General features: G+C 40.3%; 1 protein-coding gene across 2 annotated transcripts in view; it reads right to left on the reverse strand.

The window, feature by feature from the left end:
* The window catches only part of wdr7 (WD repeat domain 7), a 146,725-nt gene that overhangs the window by 75,957 nt on the left and 49,616 nt on the right, over nucleotides 1-21,152 (reverse strand). For both annotated transcript variants that reach the window (XM_083983743.1, XM_083983742.1), the window contains 3 exons: nucleotides 15,875-15,972; nucleotides 4,049-4,167; nucleotides 2,090-2,213 (listed from right to left, as the gene is read on the reverse strand). In XM_083983743.1, coding sequence (XP_083839869.1) covers nucleotides 2,090-2,213; nucleotides 4,049-4,167; nucleotides 15,875-15,972 — 341 coding nt within the window. The remainder of the gene's footprint in view (nucleotides 1-2,089; nucleotides 2,214-4,048; nucleotides 4,168-15,874; nucleotides 15,973-21,152) is intronic.

Consider the following 21,152-nt stretch of genomic DNA (forward strand, 5'->3'; position numbering starts at 1 on the left):
ACAGGGCGACTCCTGAACACACACACGCACACACACACACACACACACACACACAAACACAGAGCATTTTAGAAGGCTGTTTCTAGTAAAAGAAGGTGGAGATTCACCTTTCTTCCCATCAGCAGGTCTAACTATAGACAGACACAGGGAGACACTGTGGGGAATAAACAGAGCTGGAGACAGAGGAGGAGACAGAGAGGAAAAAAAGAAAAAAAGAGGAGGATAGAGAGAGGACAGAGAGATAGATGTGGCCGTTTTGTACAAGTAGGTCCTCTGTTATCTTTGTGTTCACGGCCATTTCTCTACAGTTAAAGGAACAATTGACCAATCAGAGCTTTGTAGGTGGGACAAAACATGGAGACATCATTTTTCTACATACTGTAGCTTGTTAGGGACATACATGGAAAAACTGAGACTGTAAGAAAAAGCAACTGTAGATATGTATGTTGTAGAACTCCTCACCCTTCAGTAGGAGGTGAACATGAACAGTAGGAGAGCACGGCACAACCTAACACATTTTGCTTTGGGCTGAGTTGGATTAATCATGTTTTTATACAACCAGAACACACACTGAGGGTTTTTATACAGTTGGACCGAGAAGTGGAAAAGTGCAAACGTTACACCCGGGTTAGCTGGAACGCTTCTGTTTCATGCAAATCATTTCATAAAATTCCATCTATATAAATTCTATCAATACCCTATAGGTTAATACTGTTTTCAGAATGACAACGTTAAGCGGAAAAAAACGACAAAGTAATCTAATTATTGTTATCAAATTACATTTTAGAATATTGATCTGTGTTGATGTGGGCACATAGCCTACACAATATGTCTGATTTATTGAAGAAATTTGGATCAAAATGAACAAGAGTCAAAGAGTAAACAACAATGTAGCTGACAACAGTCTGAATAGGTCTGTAGGATGTTTCATTATTATTCCATGTAACAGGCTGTGACATTTTATTAAAGCCTAGCTAACGTGATTTAAATCCATGTTTTGTTTTAGACAACAAAACAATTACGTATTAAGATCTTACATAGTTGAATTTGGTGACTTACACAAGCAGCTCAGTAATCAAAAGACAACTATGACAAAGGAATTCACTTTTGTCGCCTGACAACACTCTTTATCGTTAAATTGTGTTGAATTGCGTCCAACATTGATGAACAGTGGCAGGTGACTGTTAGTTGTGTGAGTAACTGGAAGAGGCAGAAGCATTTAGACTGACTCCACGTTAGGACGTGTCCCGCTCTCCCCTAATATGTCCAAAACACAACAACATGCCACCTTTTGAAATGATGTTTGGCCCACTTGCACTAGTATTATATCATATTTAAATACTGTAATGTATTGTATTCAAATTATGTAGCACTGTATTTAACTTGTGTTTAGGTTGTTCCTTTTGCACTAGTAGGGTATATTTTATCATATATTACCTCTTTGTATTTTATTTATTTCTTATTGGAGCATCCTGGCAGAAAAATGTCCTTCGGGAAGAATAAAGTTCTACCTACCTACCTACCTACCTACCTACCCATCTATCTAGATGAGATAACCATTATGATTAGGATTATTCCAGTAGAATGAACCTCCTGGTTGTTTCAGTCTCTCCTTCCTGAGTTACAGTTCTGCATCCTGAGTTTTTAGAGAACATTGTGATGTTACAGTCAAACTCACCTTTGACTTTGTGGATAAAATATCATTAGGCTACTTCAATTATCCAGAAATGGTGGCATATTTAGTGTATACATTTCTGCATTATGGCCAGAAATGTGAATTGTGAGGTCACAGTGTGACAGATTAATTAAATTCCCCTGATATATTGTATTATGAGAACATGAGCTCACTGTAACTTTGGACGCTGAAATCTACTCAGTTCATCTTGGAGTCAGAGTCAGTATTTTGTGCCACATTCCCTCCAGGTGGTCTACAGGTCCCACATCCAACAAGCCACAACTGTCATCACCATGACCTTGAACTTTGACAGGCAAAATCACATCAGTTTGTGGGGATGGACAGCCAACCTGAGAACAATCCATCTGACAGAACCCAGCCCACAGGACAAAGTACAGGAAGTGAGGTACTTACGGGAGCTGACGGTGTCCACATACTGAGGGAGGTAGGGAGCCCACAAGTCGATGGTGTCCTTGCGTCCCGATTGGCCGATCCTTCTCAACTCGGCCAATAGAAGAGCTTGTGCTGCTTCTCGCACCTAAAACCATACAGAGGGTGAGGTTTTTTACTCTCCATCATATTTACTTCAAAAGAATGAACAGACATTAGCTGGCTTTACATGGAGCCAGTCTGAATGAACATAGATGTCCAATCTGAATCTAAATGCTCCATAAACACCTTCATCAGAATAAACAGGCCCAAACTGAATGGACTTTCATTCAGTTTCAGAGAGGTAGAATATTCCCTCTCCCAAACTTATCAGAAGTAAAATGATATCATGTAAACGCTGTGTGAAACTGAATACCATCTGGTTGTGTTCTTTCAACTCATGCTCCGTCTTCATGTAAATGTGTAGTGACGTTTCTTCACTTGCAAATATTTGAATAAAAGTATCAAAACAATGACAAGTAGAGCTCCATCTTTGATCAGCCCGTTATGTTTTGATTCATCTGTTTTTAGAGTTGAAAATGAAAACCCCACCTGCGGGTGTTGATGCCCAGACTCCACATGGCCCAACTCACCAGCAAGAAAAACGACCAGAGTCATTTGTATCGACACCAGATCGGAATAGATCACATCATGTTGACGTGAAATCTTCATTTAGCATTATGTGAATCACATTGAAAAAAAAGTCTGCATGTGCACGTGCTCAGCTCCTCTATGCACCTCTTGCTTCACTTGGTAGCGGATTTTACGGTTGCGTGTGTACGGAGTATTTTTATGACGCTACTCGTGTGGATGCGGAATTTTATTTAAAGGGACATGTATGTATATTATTTGGCTTTTTATTAGCAAAAATTAAGTATTGCTTTCATAAATACATATTTACAGTAGGACTGTTCGATTAATCGATTTAAAATTGTAATCGCGATTATTTGGAATTGTAAAAATCGATTTTTTTACTCTAACTAGGGTAGTTACGGTAAGCCCCTGTTCATGAATCTGGGCTGCGCTATGGTTATGGTAATGACTGCTGCCTCCTTCCTCCCATCACGCTCTCCCACTGCTCTCCCCACACACTGGAAACAAGCATGTCGGCATTTTGCTAAGACCAGTGAGGAGTTCGTTGCCAAAAAGACCAACGGCCCTTTTCCACTACACAGTTACAGCTCTCGCGGTCCATTAGGTCCATTTAAAAAGACACAAACAGCACACAAAATAGTGTGTAATCGGCTCCTCTGACAGCTGGACCGGCTTCTTCTTTTTATAGCAGCGCCGTTGTTACAGCTGATCATACCGTATCTATGTCCCAGTATGTTTGTCCTCTGGTCTTCCTTCATGGGACCACACTGCCTAACTGGCACATACTGTCAGTCCTCCTGTGTAACTTTTTGCTGTGAAATATGACTAAAGGCAAGAGTGGAAGTCTGCACGTGTGTTAAAAAAAAAAAAGGTTAAAACCCGAAAGTAATTGGTCCAAGAAGTTAGCGGTTAGTTTGCGAACGTGTTTGTCCTCGGTGGCCACCGCCACTTTGCCGATGGGAGGGGTGAGCGAGTGAGCGCTGCAATCTACAATCTGAGCGCTGGATGTCACGGTTTAGCCCCAATACTACATACTGTACTGAGGCTTTAACTAAACTTTGGTTTCAAAAATACCCAGGCTGGTGTGGACAAGGCCTGATTGTTTGCAAAGCAAATCATATAGAGTGTGAATGTTCATTCAGCAGATATCACTGATATGAAAAATCTGCCTCATCATGAAAACAGTAATGCACTCAGCAGAGCATTTCATCCTTCATATTAGCTGCAGCTCATTCAAATAAACTGATGTTGGGGCTGTCACGGAGGGGAGTGTGTGTGTGTGTGTGTGTGTGTGTGTGTGTGTGTGTGTGTGTGTGTGTGTGTGTGTGTGTGTGTGTGTGTGTGTGTTACCTCCAGGCAGCGGTCCTGCCACCTCCTGGCCAACATCTCCAGCAGAGGAGGTCTGAACTTGTCCAGGCCGAGGAGGTCAGGAAGCATCACACAGTGCATGGCTGCCAGCTGACTCCAACCTGCATCAACACACGCGTGCACACACACAACAAACACGCACGCGCACACACACACCACACACAACAACACACACACATACATAGTCAGAAACGATTACAGGGTGGGTTGGTGGATTAATCTAAATGTAAAAAGCTTCTCACGTGCTGATACACCAACCTCAGTGCTGTCACATAAAAACACCCTCTAATAAAGATAATGGAGCTTCAGCAACCTTTTTTTTTTTTCTGGCTACTTTTTGTCTACAGAAAGTCAAGAGCCACTTTCTGTTCCTGGAAATCTAGTCAGGAGTCAAATATCTTGTCATTGGTCCAAAGTAGGGATGTCACGATTATACATTTTCTTGGTACGATTACAACACTATGAATGTGTAAAATCAAATATAGTCAAAATATAATTACATTACTCACTGTTTACACAAAATATTTCAAGTATCTATTAAAATATGACCAAATCTTAATCCCCAGGGGAAGTGTCTGAAATATTCAGGTCATAAATTGTCATCTATACCAAATGTTTGCGTTTATTTTAATCGTTTTTTTTTTAATTAAAAATGACACACTAACATTTAAATTCCTACCAATTCAATGTTACGTTAGTTAAATGGACCAGTATCTGTGGATTTACCTTTATTCTTGTGCACATCTGCCAATATGGTTCCAACATCATCTTTTTGGGAAAGTAACGGTATTTAGGAAACTTTACGATTAATTAATTGTGACGTTTAATACCACGATTAATTGTGAAAACAAGTAATGGTGACATCCCTAGTCCAAAGTGATGAACCCAGTAACACAAGCTGACTTCACAGCAGCTTACACCTGGTGATGACACCGCATGGAAGATGATCAGGAACCATCACTGATCACTGTTGGTTACATTTTTTAAATCAGTTGCCCTGTGTTTCCATATGACAGCATCGAGCTTCTCACATCCTAAACACACTGACTTATTCTATCTATACAGTCCTTATAGAAGAATCACGCTAACAACACTTAGACACAGGATGGGAGTATCACCGACACTAGCACTTCCAGTCTTGGTTAGAGCAAAGTTGTTATTTCTGCCAACCAGAGCCTGAGTATGTCTGATGGTGTTCAACAGGTAAACAACAGAGATACAGCACTGTCAGGTGGACTGGCGTTAACGATACCTTGGCATGATGAATTCAAATGTTTGCTTACATACATAGAGTATTTTCAGCGACCCTGCACTGTGTGGAGGATTCTACAGATGAAAACCTGGTGGGCTTTCAGAACAAATAACACAGGTTCAACAAGTGAATCACTTGTTCTCAGTTCTATTACCCTGAGTAACAGATAAAAAACACTAACATTCAAAATGTCTTGGTATCGCTTTCAAAGGGCTCAGATCAGTCTGAGCCCAAAAGAATGGTATATATTTGTAATTTAGACCAAACACCAGGGAAATATACACCAGCTTTTACACTTCTGTGACAAAAAATGGACTGACATGTTCATTTGCTGATACTCAACATAAACCAAGCACCTTGTTTCACATATATTGGTTCAATATATGGCTTCCAGGAGAGATGCATGTATGTGGAATGTATTCGTGTGGTGATGGACACTGATTGGCTTTTAAGCAGGAAAGAAATTGCAAACAAATTTCTTTGCCAAAGGCCCCATGTGAACTTACCTCTGCCATTGGCATACACAGAGAGAACTCAAACTGTTAAGCGTATAACAAACATACCACATTCAGGAATACTGAATGAAGAGGTTGACAGATTCATTGTCATACCGTAGATCTCAAAATAAAGAAGCCGGTTACATGTTAGCAACTGTCTTATTAACATAATAACCAATCATGTCAGTGGACAAGAACAATCAATCAACCTCTATTTGCAAACTTTGCATCACTGTCTTGCAGAAACCTCTCAGAATTTGAATCATTCAATTGAATTAGTTCCTTTAATAAAAATGAATGAAAGGTTGTTGTTTTTCTTCTTCATTTCTATCTGGAACAGTGAAGCAACTTCTTGTTGAGGAAGAACTGAAGTCCAGTTGGCCCACCTGTGGACAGGAAGTCCTCTGCTGTCATTTCTCTTACTGTAAGCTACATTTGGTCAGATTCCGGCAGACTCTACTTCACTACTTTATTTCACTCTCCTCACCACACCATAGAGTCCTAGAGCTGGACTCCCTGGGTTACACAGTAGGATGAGATGCAACCTGAAGACCTAATGTTAGTTCCGATGGTACTTGTGGTTATTGTCAAGACTGTGTTCAACATTGACCGACCGTTGTGTATATGTTTGTGTCTATAACTACAGCAACTCTTGCTTCTACTACCACTTTTAGTGTGCACTGCTTCTATAGCTCAGCTACTACTGCTACTTCTATTGCTGCTGCTTAAAGGAATAGTTCAACATTTTGGCAACTCTGTCTCGTAACGTTCCATTGTTATCCCATAGTGTGGTGAATGTGCAGGTCACAACTTGTCCACCAGAGCGTTTTGGAGTTGTTGGATTGAGTTGATGAGGGAAACAAAGAAATCACATTAGCCTCCGTAGCGTAGCTCTGAGCAGCTCACGGCTCTGCTCCACTGTTCTAAAAATAGCTTGCACCGACAAATAAAGGTAAGGAACCTACTGCTATGACTATAGAGATTATGGCAATGGGCCAATTTGCTGAAATGTTGAACTATCCCTTTAAAAACAAAGCACAGTTGCTATTAACAGCTGTTATTGCCACTACTAATTATATATCTTGTTATTTATTCAACCTTTAAATTGAAACATGTGAGGCTTACTGGGGTTGGAAGCCTCTTGTACAAGATGTTGTACACTAGATGTTTGAATTGACTATATTTGGTTTCTGCAGGGCAGTGTTCTGCAGTGTTTTGGAAACAGGGCATATAAACTTTGCCATTTAACCCAAAGAAAATTAAAGCTAAAATATTCCTATAAATACTGGGAAAGAATGAGCTTGTGTGCATGCTTGCTGTTTTCTGCAATGAAACTAAATACAAATAATTTGTGTTCGCTCTATTATCAACTTTGAAAGGCACACATCTCCCTATATACAAACCCCAATCGTGGATTAGTTGAAATAATTTGAGAGCACATGGGTAAGTGGGGCTGAGGGCCTCCATGGTTCAAGTCAACATCCTGTTAAAAAACACATTCATAATTGCTGTTTAAAAAGAAAAAACAGCATTAGTCTCCGAGTGAGATGCCAGAAACAAGAAAATTTAAGGTGAAAACGGAGGTATCGCCAATTGTCAGGTTTAGTTTTTGGATTTGATCTGTTGGAATAATGTTCTTAGAGATACACTCCCCACTCCATCAGGTGGAAATAGCAAGCATGCAAACAGTGAGCATAGAGACACTGAAACATAAGGACAAATGGACTTTCAGACAGACAAGGTAGACAGAGAGACAGACAGAAAAAACAGGGCGGGACTGTACAATACAGGACTGAAAGAAGACAACAGACCAGCACATAATAACTGTGGTCAATGCACTCTCAACTGCATCAGTTCCAAACATTAGTCAGCTTGTTTGCAGATGACACCACTGTTTGTCTCTCCAAATTTAGCTGCAGTAGGAAACTCACTGCAAGTTTTATTATTTATGTTTCTGGGGTGATATAATAAATGGAAAATTAAACCTAAAACCAAATTATTTTTTTCCTTATTCTAGAGTTATGGTTTGCATTGTTTCCAATTTTCCTGAATTTTTATTCATTTAAAAAAAATGGATGAATGAATGCAATGTCTTGCAAATATTGTCAGACAGTTCCCCTATTGCTGTGCAGCATTTCAATTTGGATTCAGTTTGAAAGTGGACTGAACTCAGCTTGGACAGACAGACAGATAAACGGATAGACAGTGCTGTGGACCAAAACAAGGACAAAGACACTGCAGAAAACTGGAGCTAGACGCCTGAGATGAAAACCTAACATTGGCTGCAGAGAAAAACAAGACTGATGCAAGAGAGGAGAGATGAGGTGACGAGAGCCGAGGAGAGGAACATGAGAAAAAAAATGTGGGAAGATGAATAACTGATGGAATGAAGAGAGTGGAGGTGAAGAATAGTGATGAAATAAAGGGAGAAAGAAGTCTATAGAACAAAGAAAAACAGAAATAGGAATAGAATAGAAAATCAAAAAATAAAATATACAGGAAGGAAGGAAGAAACAAATGGAGAGGCAAGAGGGAGAGCGGTAGGAAAGACTATCTAGGAAGCAGAAGTTCTCCAAAGACTAAGATAAGTGACTGAAAGGAGAGTATGGCTACCAGACATTCCCTAAGTGGTACCCGTCAGTTCAGTCTGTACCTTCGTTGACTGAGTGGATGTTATGAGAAGCAGGGCCGGGGCTGGGGGAACCAGGGGGCCTGTGGGAAAGGCCCACAGGGACCCCCGGAGCCCCAGCAGTGGTAGCAGTGCTGGTGTTGGCTGTGGCAGCTACAGCAGCTTGTAAAGGAAGAGAAGGAGAGAAATAGTCAAGAAGGAAAGAAAAGGTTAGGAAGATTTGAATATAAACAGTTCCAAACATAGAAAAGAGACAAGCGGTCAGGCAGCAGGGATGAAGAACATGGAAGTAGGCCTACAACAAGGAACAAGGAACAAAAACATACAGAGGAGAAAACAAAGAAAAAGAAACCCTCCCTCAAAACAATATGTTGTTTTTACACGAAAACTAAGGCCTGTTCTGAAACATTTAAACTGTAGCTTTTTATCCTTTACCCAGAGACATACAGTTCTTGACTCAGACAAAGACAACAACTGATGATCCTGACCAACCCTGCATTACTCTTACTCTGACACTTAAGGAGTTCGTGTTTTTTAAATTCTTTCAATCCCTGCTCACCCTGAGGTTTCTCCTGGTTTTCCCTGTTAAAAGGGTTTTCCATGGAGTTTTTCCTCAGTGGATGTGAGGGTCTAAGGGCAGAGGATGTTGTTACGATGCCATGTAAAGCCCTTTGAGACAAACTGTTTATAAAAACGGGCTATACAAATAATATCGCCTTGCCTTGTCCTGGCTGTACATATTCAGCAAAGTTGAAGTCAGGGGAAATAACGAGAGTGGTCATGATGGAAAAATACACTAAGTAACGGCTGGTCAACAGGCTCTCTCCACTCTTGCCATATGAGAGTCAAACATGCTACACACACATCCAGCACTCTGACCTCCACACAGGTCCATGATGGGAATCATCTAGTATCAACATGATCCTGTCTCTGTCAGACACCTGGCAACAGGACCGGCTTTCTGTCTGCTTGTCTGATACTACTGTTAGTGCTATCATCTTGGCAGTTAGCTTACCTGATTAACTTTAATTAACCTTAAACCAAATGTAAGAGTAGAGTGTTGTTAACAGATACATGCAGTTTAAAACTTGATATATAAAATATGCCAAGACTTTCTGCTGTTGAGTCAGATTATTGAACCGGTACCATGGATTCAGACTCAGAGTCTCGGATGTGAACCCATCCCTTGATTTGGACAGCTCATAACCTGATACACATCCAAACTTTTAAATACATCATCTACAAACTGGTTCAGTCTTCAAGGTAAACATCATTAGGACATTCATCTAAATCAGATCAGACCCCTTAATGTAACAGCAAAGAAGAAAAGTAAAGAAAAACTAAGAAAACAGCAAAGAATAAAGAAAGAAAACAACCCCAATTTAAACACAGATTTCCTATGCACAGAAACGCCACAGATGAAGTTATAAGAGAGGGGTTCACAAAAGGCACATGAATGTCAGCAGGGAAACAGAGATGTCACTTAGTTCCCCAGCAGCTGCTTGGTAAAGAGATGAAGAAGTAGTTGTTAGTTTGGAGATGAGGACCAGACAAACCAAAGTCCACAAAAAGGTTTCAGCCTGCGAGGCCAGGATCTCATCAGCATGTGTTCGTTGGGATACATTTAAAGAACAGGAATTTACAATTTATCAATGAACCACAACTGCTGTTGTTCTTCTAAAGAGCTGCTTCAAATGAGCAGAAGCTTTTGGTGTTTCTTTATGTTGGGGTCAGAAGCCTGAAACCTTTTACTCTGGAGATCAAATGACATCACACTTCTCATATTCATACAATTTTCTAACAAATGTAACATTTCCTGTTGTAAGGAGATGTGTCTCTAAATACAATAGAGAGTACACAACCTTTGCTGCTCACACAGAACCAGTAGAGAAGCTGAATGCAACAGGTACCGTTTAAGAATGCTGTCAAACAACTGTTCAAGTAACACACAGAGAAAACATGTAGAACAGAGACAACAGAGAAAACAGTCACAGCAACATTAGATCAGTTGGTGGTACAGAAAGGCAGAAAGAAAAAGAGAAAGAAAGAGTAAAGAAAGAGGGAAAGTGTAGGAAATGTGTGCACATATACAGAGGAGAGTGAATGGAGCACTCAAGAGAGAGAGAGAGTGGTGTTTGTGTCAACAGGCAGCAGGCTGAAGCCATGCAGTGAATGACAGTGTGAAGATGGAGAGAGAGACGGGAGCAGGAAGAAGAGGAGAGAAACAGAGAAGAGGTGAGTTTTCTACCATAGATGAGAGTAGCAAGTGAGGCCACGCCCCCATTGTGGTGAAAACAAACTCCTGGCTTTGACTGGCGGCCGTAGTCCGTCTTGATTTGGCCTGGAAACCTCCTGCAATAGCTAACGTTTGTCAGGCAGACAGCTATATCACCTCGTTTTACCGAAAAAAAATAAAGATTTAGGGAATGTATGTTCATAAATCCTACCGGAGAATGAGCCCACCCAGCGGCGAGAGGTGAGGTATATAACACTGAGTGAAACATGTCGATGGACTGCTGCCATAGTGCAGTGGTTAGAACAGTTACCTCGGGTGCGGGTGGTCAGGGATTGAAACTCGTAACATTTGAATTTTTTTTTGAATTTTTTTTTTCCCTTGTATATTAGCCCACACATTATGTACAATTTTAGAACGGACCTTCAGAAAATTTCGGAATAACGTTAGCGGACCTTCGGAATGTCGGTCGCCCCCCCTGAAATGGTTTACCACACAAGCACATATGGACTAGCCGGTCCCACAGCTTGCCATTTTTGTCCATTCTTCATACGGCCTGAAGCCATAAATCTCTTCTTTTCCTGTCCCACTCTCTTAAGGGGAGTAGGGAAATCTGATGTTGGGTTCTTTTAAGTTGTTCAACGAACAATATACCACACAACAACTCTTTGGCATTGTGTTTTTTGTATTAGCGCCTATGGAACACACTGAGGACTTCTCCTTTGTTTTCACCGGTGAGGGGGCGTGGCCTTTTACGTGACGTAGGGTTACTGTCTTCTATTGGTGCAGAGAAACTAAAAGTTTGAAATGAATATCTGCTGTATGAGGAGGTTAGGTATATATTCATCATCATATTATACATCAGCTAGTGGGCTAGGAGCTTTACAGGAGGCTGTGGTTGTTGTTGGTAAGTGTCCACAAATGAATGTATGTAAAATGTGGTCATGTTAGTGTAGGTGCAGCAGTTCAACAAGTCATTACATCCTCTGCTTTTATTAGTTAAAGGGATAGTTCACCCAAAATTCAAATTTCACTCATTATCTACTCACCCTCATGTCAACTAAGAGCTGTGAGAATTTTCAGAGTCCTCCGTTCCTTCTCTGAGTTACGGGGGGGTCCGCGCAGCAGTATTTGTCCATATAATGGTTGTGAATGGACACCACGTTTCTTCGTCCAAAAAGACACACCAAAAAACATCCAAATACCTCCATACTGCTCGTCTGTAATGTCCCTCTTGTATTGAAGCCCCGACATGAGAAATTGTTCCGAAAAAAATTAAATAAGTCTATATTTTAAGCTTGTTTGTAGCGGAAGCTCCCAGTGTCTCAGTTCACTGCTCTGCCTGTGTAAGTGCAAATCTCACGTGATTTGCACTGACCGGCGGAACAATTTCTCATGTCGGGGCTTCAATACAAGAGGGACATTACAGACGAGCAGTATGGAGGTATTTGGATGTTTTTTGGTGTGTCTTTTTGGACGAAGAAACGTGGTGTCCATTCACAACCATTATATGGACAAATACTGCTGCGCGGACCCCCCCGTAACTCAGAGAAGGAACGGAAGACTCTCGGAAAATTCTCACAGCTCTTAGTTGACATGAGGGTGAGTAGATAATGAGTGAAATTTGAATTTTGGGTGAACTATCCCTTTAATATAAAAAGCTTAATCATAGTATAATCTAAGATTCAAATTTAGAAATCCCACCCAAAACCACAGAGATGTATTAAAGGTGCACACATCATTTCCTTTCTATTGTTTTTAGTCTTGTTAAACTAATATAGCTGCTGCCTTGGACCCAGGGAGGTGTAGTGCCAGGTCCAGGATCAAACTCAATGCTATTAACCTAGGGAAAAAATCAGCTAAAAAACTTTAACAAATATTCAAATGATGTGAAATCTGTCCAATCTTTTTTTTTTTTTAAGTGACATTTCCAAACTTGAATGGTGTCTTATTTAAAGGACCAGTGTGTAGGACCTATGAAGATCTACTGGCAGAGGTAGAATAAACGACGCTCATGCTCCGGCTTTAATTCTTGGGTGTAGGCAGCGCTGCCAAAATGGAACAATTGGCTTTTCAAATGGCCATCTCTGCCACTGTTACTAAACTACAACTTCAAACTTAGCACATAACCTCAACATCATCGTTCTGTGCTGAAGGGGTATGAATATTGAGTGTAAGCATGTATGCAGGCGGAGCCAGGCTAAAAGAGCAGAAATCAACAACCTCTACGTTGGATAAAACCTCTGACATTGGTCCTTTAAGTAAAATGTATATCTCCAGAATACACTATCTTCCTTAACATTCAAATCATGTTCACACTAATTCAGAATGAGTGAATGATGCTAACCAGCAACAACAGCAGTAGAGTCATAGTGTGGTCAGTAGCATTTGTCTTTTATCACTGCTGTTTTTGGAGTGTGTAATCACATCTGAAGTGTTTTAATTCATATTGACATGAATGTGATGACTTAAAGATAGAATCATAGTCAACATCATTATGTGAAGTTGGTGGAATAAAAAAGGTGTTTTTGACAAACACCCCCACTTCTTCCTTCCACGTCAACACAACTTGTCTGTCTTCAGACCTGTTCTGCAATTTTTTTTTTTACATTTCATTAGAGCCAATAACATGTTCCAGCTCATGATGACAGATTTTTATTTGTGTTTTTGTGAATATTCTTCTTTAAAACAGTGATTCTGTGTATTGAACCACTTCATGGCAAGGAAGGCAAAGTTGTTACTGTGTTTCAGTCACCTGCTCAACAGAATATCAAGACAATGAGAGGTGTCCATCAAACTTGTGTGGTATTGTAACATTGATTGGGTCCCAAAATTATACCGTAAATTAGAAGTTAGAATGAGTTATTTTTGGCTCTTAGTCATCTGACCTGTCCACTGATTGACATATAGTTTCACCTCATGTGGAAGGCAAAGGTTGGACATCTCTGTGAACATCAGATTTTATTTGATTTCATTCTCAGAATTGTAGTTTTATTTATTTATTTGTTTATTTGGGGCATGTTTTTAATATAATATAGTTATATATAAGTATATAGTTAATATACAATTTCATCGTTTCATTTAATCTCTTATAAATTAACTTGTGTAGTTTTGCAGAAACACATGCTGGTGAATAGCTGGTGTTGCCTGTTGAAAACAATCATGTCCTGAAATAATAACTCTTTTATTTCTAGGTGTTTTAAATGCTGCTGTCCCTCTGAACACTGCACTACATCAGAGGGGCCTCCTCCTGTATTTCCATGTGAAAGGAGGCGGTGGGGTGAGCGGGGTTAACAGCACTCTGCTGGACAGAGGTCACGGCCCAGGGTTCCTCCTCAGCGCTGCTCAATAGGCGTGTGGCATGAATAAGTCCACGCGCTTGTCACGCTTGGCCTCCATTAAGGCGTGACAATAGCACTGGGGCCCCGCCTCCACCTAACACCCGAGGGTGCCACCCATGGCACATGTATGTGTGTGTGTGTGTGTGTGTGTGTGTGTGTGTGTGTGTGTGTGTGTGTGTGTGTGTGTGTGTGTGTGTGTGTGTGTGTGTGTGTGTGTGTGTGTGTGTGTGTGTGTGTGTGTGTGTGTGTGTGTGTGCGTGTGTGTGCGCATCTATACGGACTTGATTTTTCTTGGTGTGTGTGTTTGCTGGTATTGAGCTTGTCTTACATGTGGTAGGTAGAGCGTGTGTGCGTGTGTGTGTGTGTGTGTGTGTGTGTGTGTGTGTGTGTGTGTGTGTGTGTGTGTGTGTGTGGTAGGCAGATGGTGACGGCTGGTTAAAGATGTTCCCTACAGTTTCTAACTGCAATAAACAAACTGCTTTTTTCACCTCCACTGAGTGAAATGACCTCTCTCTATTTCTTTTCCAATCTAAGTCTCTTTATTCTTATTTCGTATCTTTATTCAAGTCTTCACTGTTTTTTCTGCAATTCCCTACATTTCTTTAGTACATAGCTCCCTTGATGCTTCACTAGACAGAACTCTAATAAGTCCTCCTTTTCTATGTATTTATTTATTACACTGCAGTAATGTAGCCATAAAAGTTCATTGTGAGGCTCAGTGCACTGATTTTGTATTACATGTTTACTAATAATGACAGATCGCTCTTGATCAAAATATTCATTTGCTGTTGTAGTTCATGGTGCTGAAGATTACATTAAAGGAGACATATTCTGCCTCTTTTCCACATATTAAAACAGTCCCCAGGTGTCTTAAAGACATGTCTGTGACATGCTTCGGTCAAAATACCCCAAGGATCAAACATCACAGCTCTTCTCATCCTCTCTAAACAGCCCACACCACCCGCCCCCTTCTACTGGTACCAGGTAGGGGTGGGGTTATGCAAATTCAAAAACTAGTGACATCATTGCCAGACACCTGAGGGAACAGCTCATAAAACCACATGGAGTAAAACCTAGAGAGCCTGAAAATTACTGATTTTCTTGTCAATTCTCATATTTTGGGGGCCAGAAGACAAACACCCAAATATATGTTAAAGAGCCTTCAAAACGTGATATTTCTATAATATGTCCCCTTTGCTTCACAACTTTAAGTTGTGCACCACTGCTTTCTGATCCGATGTCCCACTGTCAGGATACCTTCTAAAAACCCTTACAAATACCCATTCAAAGAATGGTTTACCCTCTTCTGTCTTCACACAGCTCTATTTCTGCTCTTAACAACATTTATATTGTTATTTCCAATACAAATACAAAGCTACAGGCTCTAATCACCACAGACTGGGGTTAAACCACGTGTTCTCAGGTCTGAAAAAGGAAAATCAATGAGTTCCTAAATGAACAAATTCAGAGCTCGGTCAGTCTTTCAAGAGTTAGAATAATATTGAGAGCAGACATGAAGCAGCAGTCCTGGTGTCAATCTCTGCTAAAGTTCCCTCAGCAACACTCTGACTGGAAAAACTTGAGAACAGCCCTTTACAGACCTGCTGACCGAGGAAACAGCAGCAGCTTCCTCTTGTGACACATACACACATATATATATATATATATATATATATATATATATATATATATATATATATACAGTATATATTTTTTTCTCTCTCTCTCTCTTCTATAACTCTCTGTGGGTTTTATTGCCGATGGGCTGCATTATCCAAACCCCCGCCCCTCCCCCCCTCCCTCCCCACAGGGCCCTGGGGAGGTGTGAAGTGAGCGCCCCTCTCTTTTGTAGTTACCTTGTTTGATCTGGGCCTGTAGCGCGGGGCAGGAGGGCTGAGGGGGGGCGGCTGGCATCCTGCGTGGAGACTCTGGGGTTCCTCCTGGTCTGGGAGGCCTGGAGGAGGATCACAAAGAGGAGGCATCAAATATTAAAGGAAGGAGGATCCAGGAGGACCAACACACACACACACACACACACACACACACACACACACACACACACACACACACACACACACACACACAAAACAAAACACAAAGAAACTCAGTCACACAGTCATACATACAACCAGACAAAACAACATGTTTTTATTTCAGTTTCTGGAAACCAACTACTTGAATCTCAGTGTGTGTGTGTGTGTGTGTGTGTGTGTGTGTGTGTGTGTGTGTGTGTGTGTGTGTGTGTGCATGGCGAGTGTCTTTTCAGGCTCCAGCCTATTGGATTTCAGGTGGAGGACACAATCCTGTCTGAACAGACTGGAGGCGTCTAACTTTCAGAGACACACTAATACTTCCAATACAACAATCAATGGAGTGATCAATAACAGTTGCTAGGCAACAAGTCACTGCCAGGGAGCTCTACAGATAGCACTTCAACACTGTAAATGGTACAGTGGAGGTCATAATGACTGTCCCTATGAAGCAGCAACACAACACAACATCATGGATGTGTCAGGTTGACAACATGGATGTCACAACACCATGATGAATCCAAACAGAGCAAAGAAGAGTGTCCTCACATACAGGACAGAGAGTCCACTTTACAGACATCCGATCAGATCTTATTAAGAAGCAGCAAACTCAACACTTCCTCCATGTTTTCTCTCTGTACAGTGCTGCATAGTTTTTGTTTAACTATAGTATGTGTATGACATGACTCTGTTGTTGCACAGATGGATTTACAGGTTTAGAAATGAATATACAGGTGCATCTCTATGAGAATATCATAGAAGTTCATTTATTTCCGTGGTTAGTCTGGTTCAGTAGGAAGACCGACCTGCATCAGATTCTAGTTTATAGAGATGCAGCTGTACGTTGATAGACCTATAGGTCTGTAGTGTTTGACTGTATTCTAGGTAAGTAGGATATCATCAACTGTTCTGCCTTTGCTTTTCAATGTTTACATTTAAATGATATGTAAAAGCTCAACTAGGGATGAGAGCTAAAATGAGCAACAGCTGTGAACTCTTTGTACGTCACAACATGCGTTTTTTCTTTTTAAACTCTGTTAAATGACATCTTCATTGCCTGGCAAATAAATCAATAACATAATCAAAGATTTGTCCTCACTGGCCACAACTCCAGCTATTATTTCAGACTGAATCAGTTCAACCCCAATCACCCCCCCCCCCCCCCCACACACACACACACACACACACACTCCTTTTATCTAACACAGAGGCAGTGAGATCCATTCAGAAAATGGAGCACAAGAACATGTGCACCTGCATACACCCTCCTCCCCCCCCCCCACACACACACACCTGCTCTTACTGCTTTTCACTGTAACACACACACACAAAGAAACAGTGACAACCCTTACCACACACACTATTCTTTGTGGTAAACAAAATTTAGGAAACACAAACACATTTGAGTGACAAACACTACAACATTTAACAACAGCAGATCTGATCTGATCAGATCTGATCTGATCTGATCTGATCCATCGAGTTGTATTTCTGGGGGTTTTCTCAGTCCTGATTCTAATGCAGAATAAATTCCAAGGTTCAGTTGAAGCTAATGTGGACAAACGTTTCCAAAGTTTTGTTTCCATCAGTGTGTACTCCTTCCTGATTGATTTAAACAGAAGGAAGATTCCTCCATCAGAAAGTATGGAAGAACAGAGAGGCCGTTGTACTTACATGAATCCACATTAGACGTTTTATTCATTTTATTTTGTATCTTTATATGTCATAAAGAAATGTGAATCTGTTATTAATAAATCCAAATATTATCTGGTTTCAAGAATGTTAGAAAGGTCAAATCATATTATCATTTCTGTCATTTAGATTTTTGTCATTTACTCTTGATGGTTTGATGATGATGATGATGATGATGATGATGATGATGATTACTTCGTCTGTGCCTCATTTATCATCGTTGCTATTTACTGATGTTATGTCTTCATTTATTTTTTAACCGTTGGGACACGTTTCTTTTTCATGATTGTGAGGGACTTACAGACACACATGACATTCTCTGATGGCTTTGGTTCTGATTTTCTGATTTGTTGAATTTTGTGTTTTCATTAATTATAAGCTATAATCATGACAATTAAAAGAAATAAAGAAGACATGAAATATTTCAGTCTGTGTGGAATGAATCTCTATATTATATGAGTTTCATTATTTGAATTGAACCACTGAAATAAATGAACTTTTGAGAGGCACCTGTGGAATTCATTTCTACACCCGTACATCTGTGTAATGATGCTTTTGCCTGAGCCTCAGACTGGTCACAGTTGTCCACTTATGAAACTGAATGCTTTGCTCATGTTCCTGAGTTCTTCTCCATACTAGAGCAGAAGTATCTTTTCACATGAAGGGAGCTTATGAGCACCTTAAGGTGGCCCCATAAGGGCCCACAGGAGCAAGCACTCAACACTTGTGAGGGAAATCCACTTGGAAAAAGTTAAGTCTAAGTTGAAGTGTCTTCTTTCTTCTTTAAAAAATGTTTTGGGTTAATTTCCTTTCTTTGAGATCCTCATTTGGGAAATACCTCAGTTTGCCTTGTGTATATGTTTGTCGGTTTTCTTTCAGGGTTTATACAGAAATTCTTAAGTTGAATTTAATACCTTTTAATACCGTCACAATATTTTTTAATACCAACACGACTTCGAGCTGCAACTGTAGTGCAACTTTTCGAACTTCAGTGTTGGGGGTAACTAATTAAAAAGTAACAGATTACTGTCATTTTCTTACTTGACTTTCTGAGTGACTAAGTGTAGTAGGTAAATGCTCACAATTCAAATCAAGTACATGTTACCTGTTGGGGGGGGGGGGGGGGTGCTTAGGGCGGTGACACTCAGCATTCACAAATTATATACAGGTGCATCTCAATACATTATAATATCATGGCAAAGACAATTTCCAGAAGTAAAGCCAACATTTCTGTAGCCTATTAAAAATGCTTTTTTTTGTATTGGTCCTTTGTAATATTTAGATTTTTGGGGATACTGAATTATAAGTCTTCATTTAACGTTAGTCATAATTAGTACAATTAAAATAAATAGAATAAATAAAGACATGAAATGTTTCATTATTTGTGTTAGTTTCACTTTTTGAATTGAAATACTGACATATGCCTTGATAAACTTAACCATGATATTCTAATGTACCTGTGAATTGGAAATAATAGGAGTGATAGGTACAGTGAAATAATTAATTACTGCATACATCTTGACAGCTCACCTTTACTTCATTTTAACCCTTCTGTGATTACGTTTGTCTGTACAGCACTTTGGAAACCTTTGTGTTTATTTAAATTGGGCAGAGCTCTGTGGGATACACCTGCCTGACACAGCAACATACGGAACCGTGCACGTCTGCAGCGCACAGCTGATACTCGTGCACGAAAAAACAAGCGCGTCGCCGTCGCATCGAATGCGCGCAGCTACGGTGCTGCTTTCGGTTGTGAGCGTGCATGTCGCGCGTCTACATTGGATATTGTATAATCAGAGCGAACTATGAATGAGGTTGCTTCACTTTCACGTGATTATCAGCCTGTTCAACATTTTACTGACCTGACGTCTTTTCACATGGGCTTCCTTCACCTTTCAAACGGGGCAGAGCTCCGTGGGAAACAGTAGGAGAGACACCGAGGGAGAATCTTGGTCTGACCCAACACTTACACATTGTGATCGCGCATGTTGCGCATCTATATTAAAAGTAATGACAATACATCTGAACCGTCCCCCATGCACACACGTTTTAACCAAGGCAGCAGCCAAAATCACCCAGGCGGCACGGTTTTAGACTGAAGCGCAAATAGTTTTACCACGAACGCACACTGACCGACGTCCCATCATTGATATCGCTCTGGTCCTACTTGCACATATAATTTATAAAATATAGGCTAAATAAATTCACAGGATTTTTAGGCCTGCACTTAACACAAATGGGAACAAACTCATAGTTGGATAATGCTTCGAAAATTTAATACCTCGTCAGATTACATTTATTACTTTTTAATACTTTTTAATGGCCTTAATTTTTGCTAATTTCATTTACTACCTTTTAATACCTTTTACAACCCCGCGGAAACCCTGTTATGGTTTATTATTTACTTTGTGAATATATACTGTACCTATGGGGAAAAAATGCAAAGTACAATATCGCAAAGAGAATGAAATGACTGAAATGTTTTTGAAGGTAAGAAGCTTTGCAATAAAGTATCAAGTATAAAAAAAAGTTTCTTCTTCAGCTGGAGTTTTTCCTGCCATGCTCTTAGCTACATCGGTTTTCACTCAGAAAGGTCACACCAGGAGTTAATGGGAATTACATTTGATATCAGCCTTCATGGGGTTAAATAAATTCACAGCATGCCTCGTCGATGCAGCTCATGATGCTATCTGACCGCTGCTTTTTGTGTATGCATGCGTAATGTGTACTCTGGCTGGAACATGGGGCTTTGGAGTATTATCTAAATAAAATCTAAATCCATCAATTTTAGTAAAAAAAAAAAAAAAAAGTGATTTGATTCAAACCAAAAGAAAAAAATCTCACCCGGAACATCTGCACTTAAACGTGCCTCAGCTGTGATTGGACAGAGTTTTATTTTCTATTTACAAGACAAATTGAATCACACTGGAGCTGTGGAGTCGTGACAGGCGGTGTGTGTGTGTGTGTGTGTGTGTGTGTGTACTTATTGGAAAGTGACAATCAGTCCATATGGATGTGTGTAGATTATGGTTGTCCTCCTGTCCCGTCTCTAATCTAACACTCCTGACCTGCACTGCAGACACACACTGTGCATATGGAAGAATAATAAAACCAAACCTATTTTCATTGAAACAATGCATTTCACAGTCAGACTTGTTCCAAACTGAGGCAGATCGTGAAATGAAAACACCAAGAAAATGGTTCAATCTTCCTGAAAATACAAAAGAGAGACGTGTTTTACACAACGAGCGACGATGTTTAGAGAACAAGGTGAGGAAATCATATCAGAGGCCAGAAAATGTGCTGGTATTTGTTCTAGCCAAAAGCCTCCAGCTCTTCTCCTTGTGGAGAAAGTGTTGTTGCGGTTGCTGTGATGAAATACTAACACGCTCTAACTTCAGGAGGGCTTCTT

The sequence above is a fragment of the Trachurus trachurus genome, assembly GCF_905171665.1.
Source record: "Trachurus trachurus genome assembly, chromosome: 12".
Taxonomy (NCBI): Eukaryota; Metazoa; Chordata; class Actinopteri; order Carangiformes; family Carangidae; genus Trachurus; species Trachurus trachurus.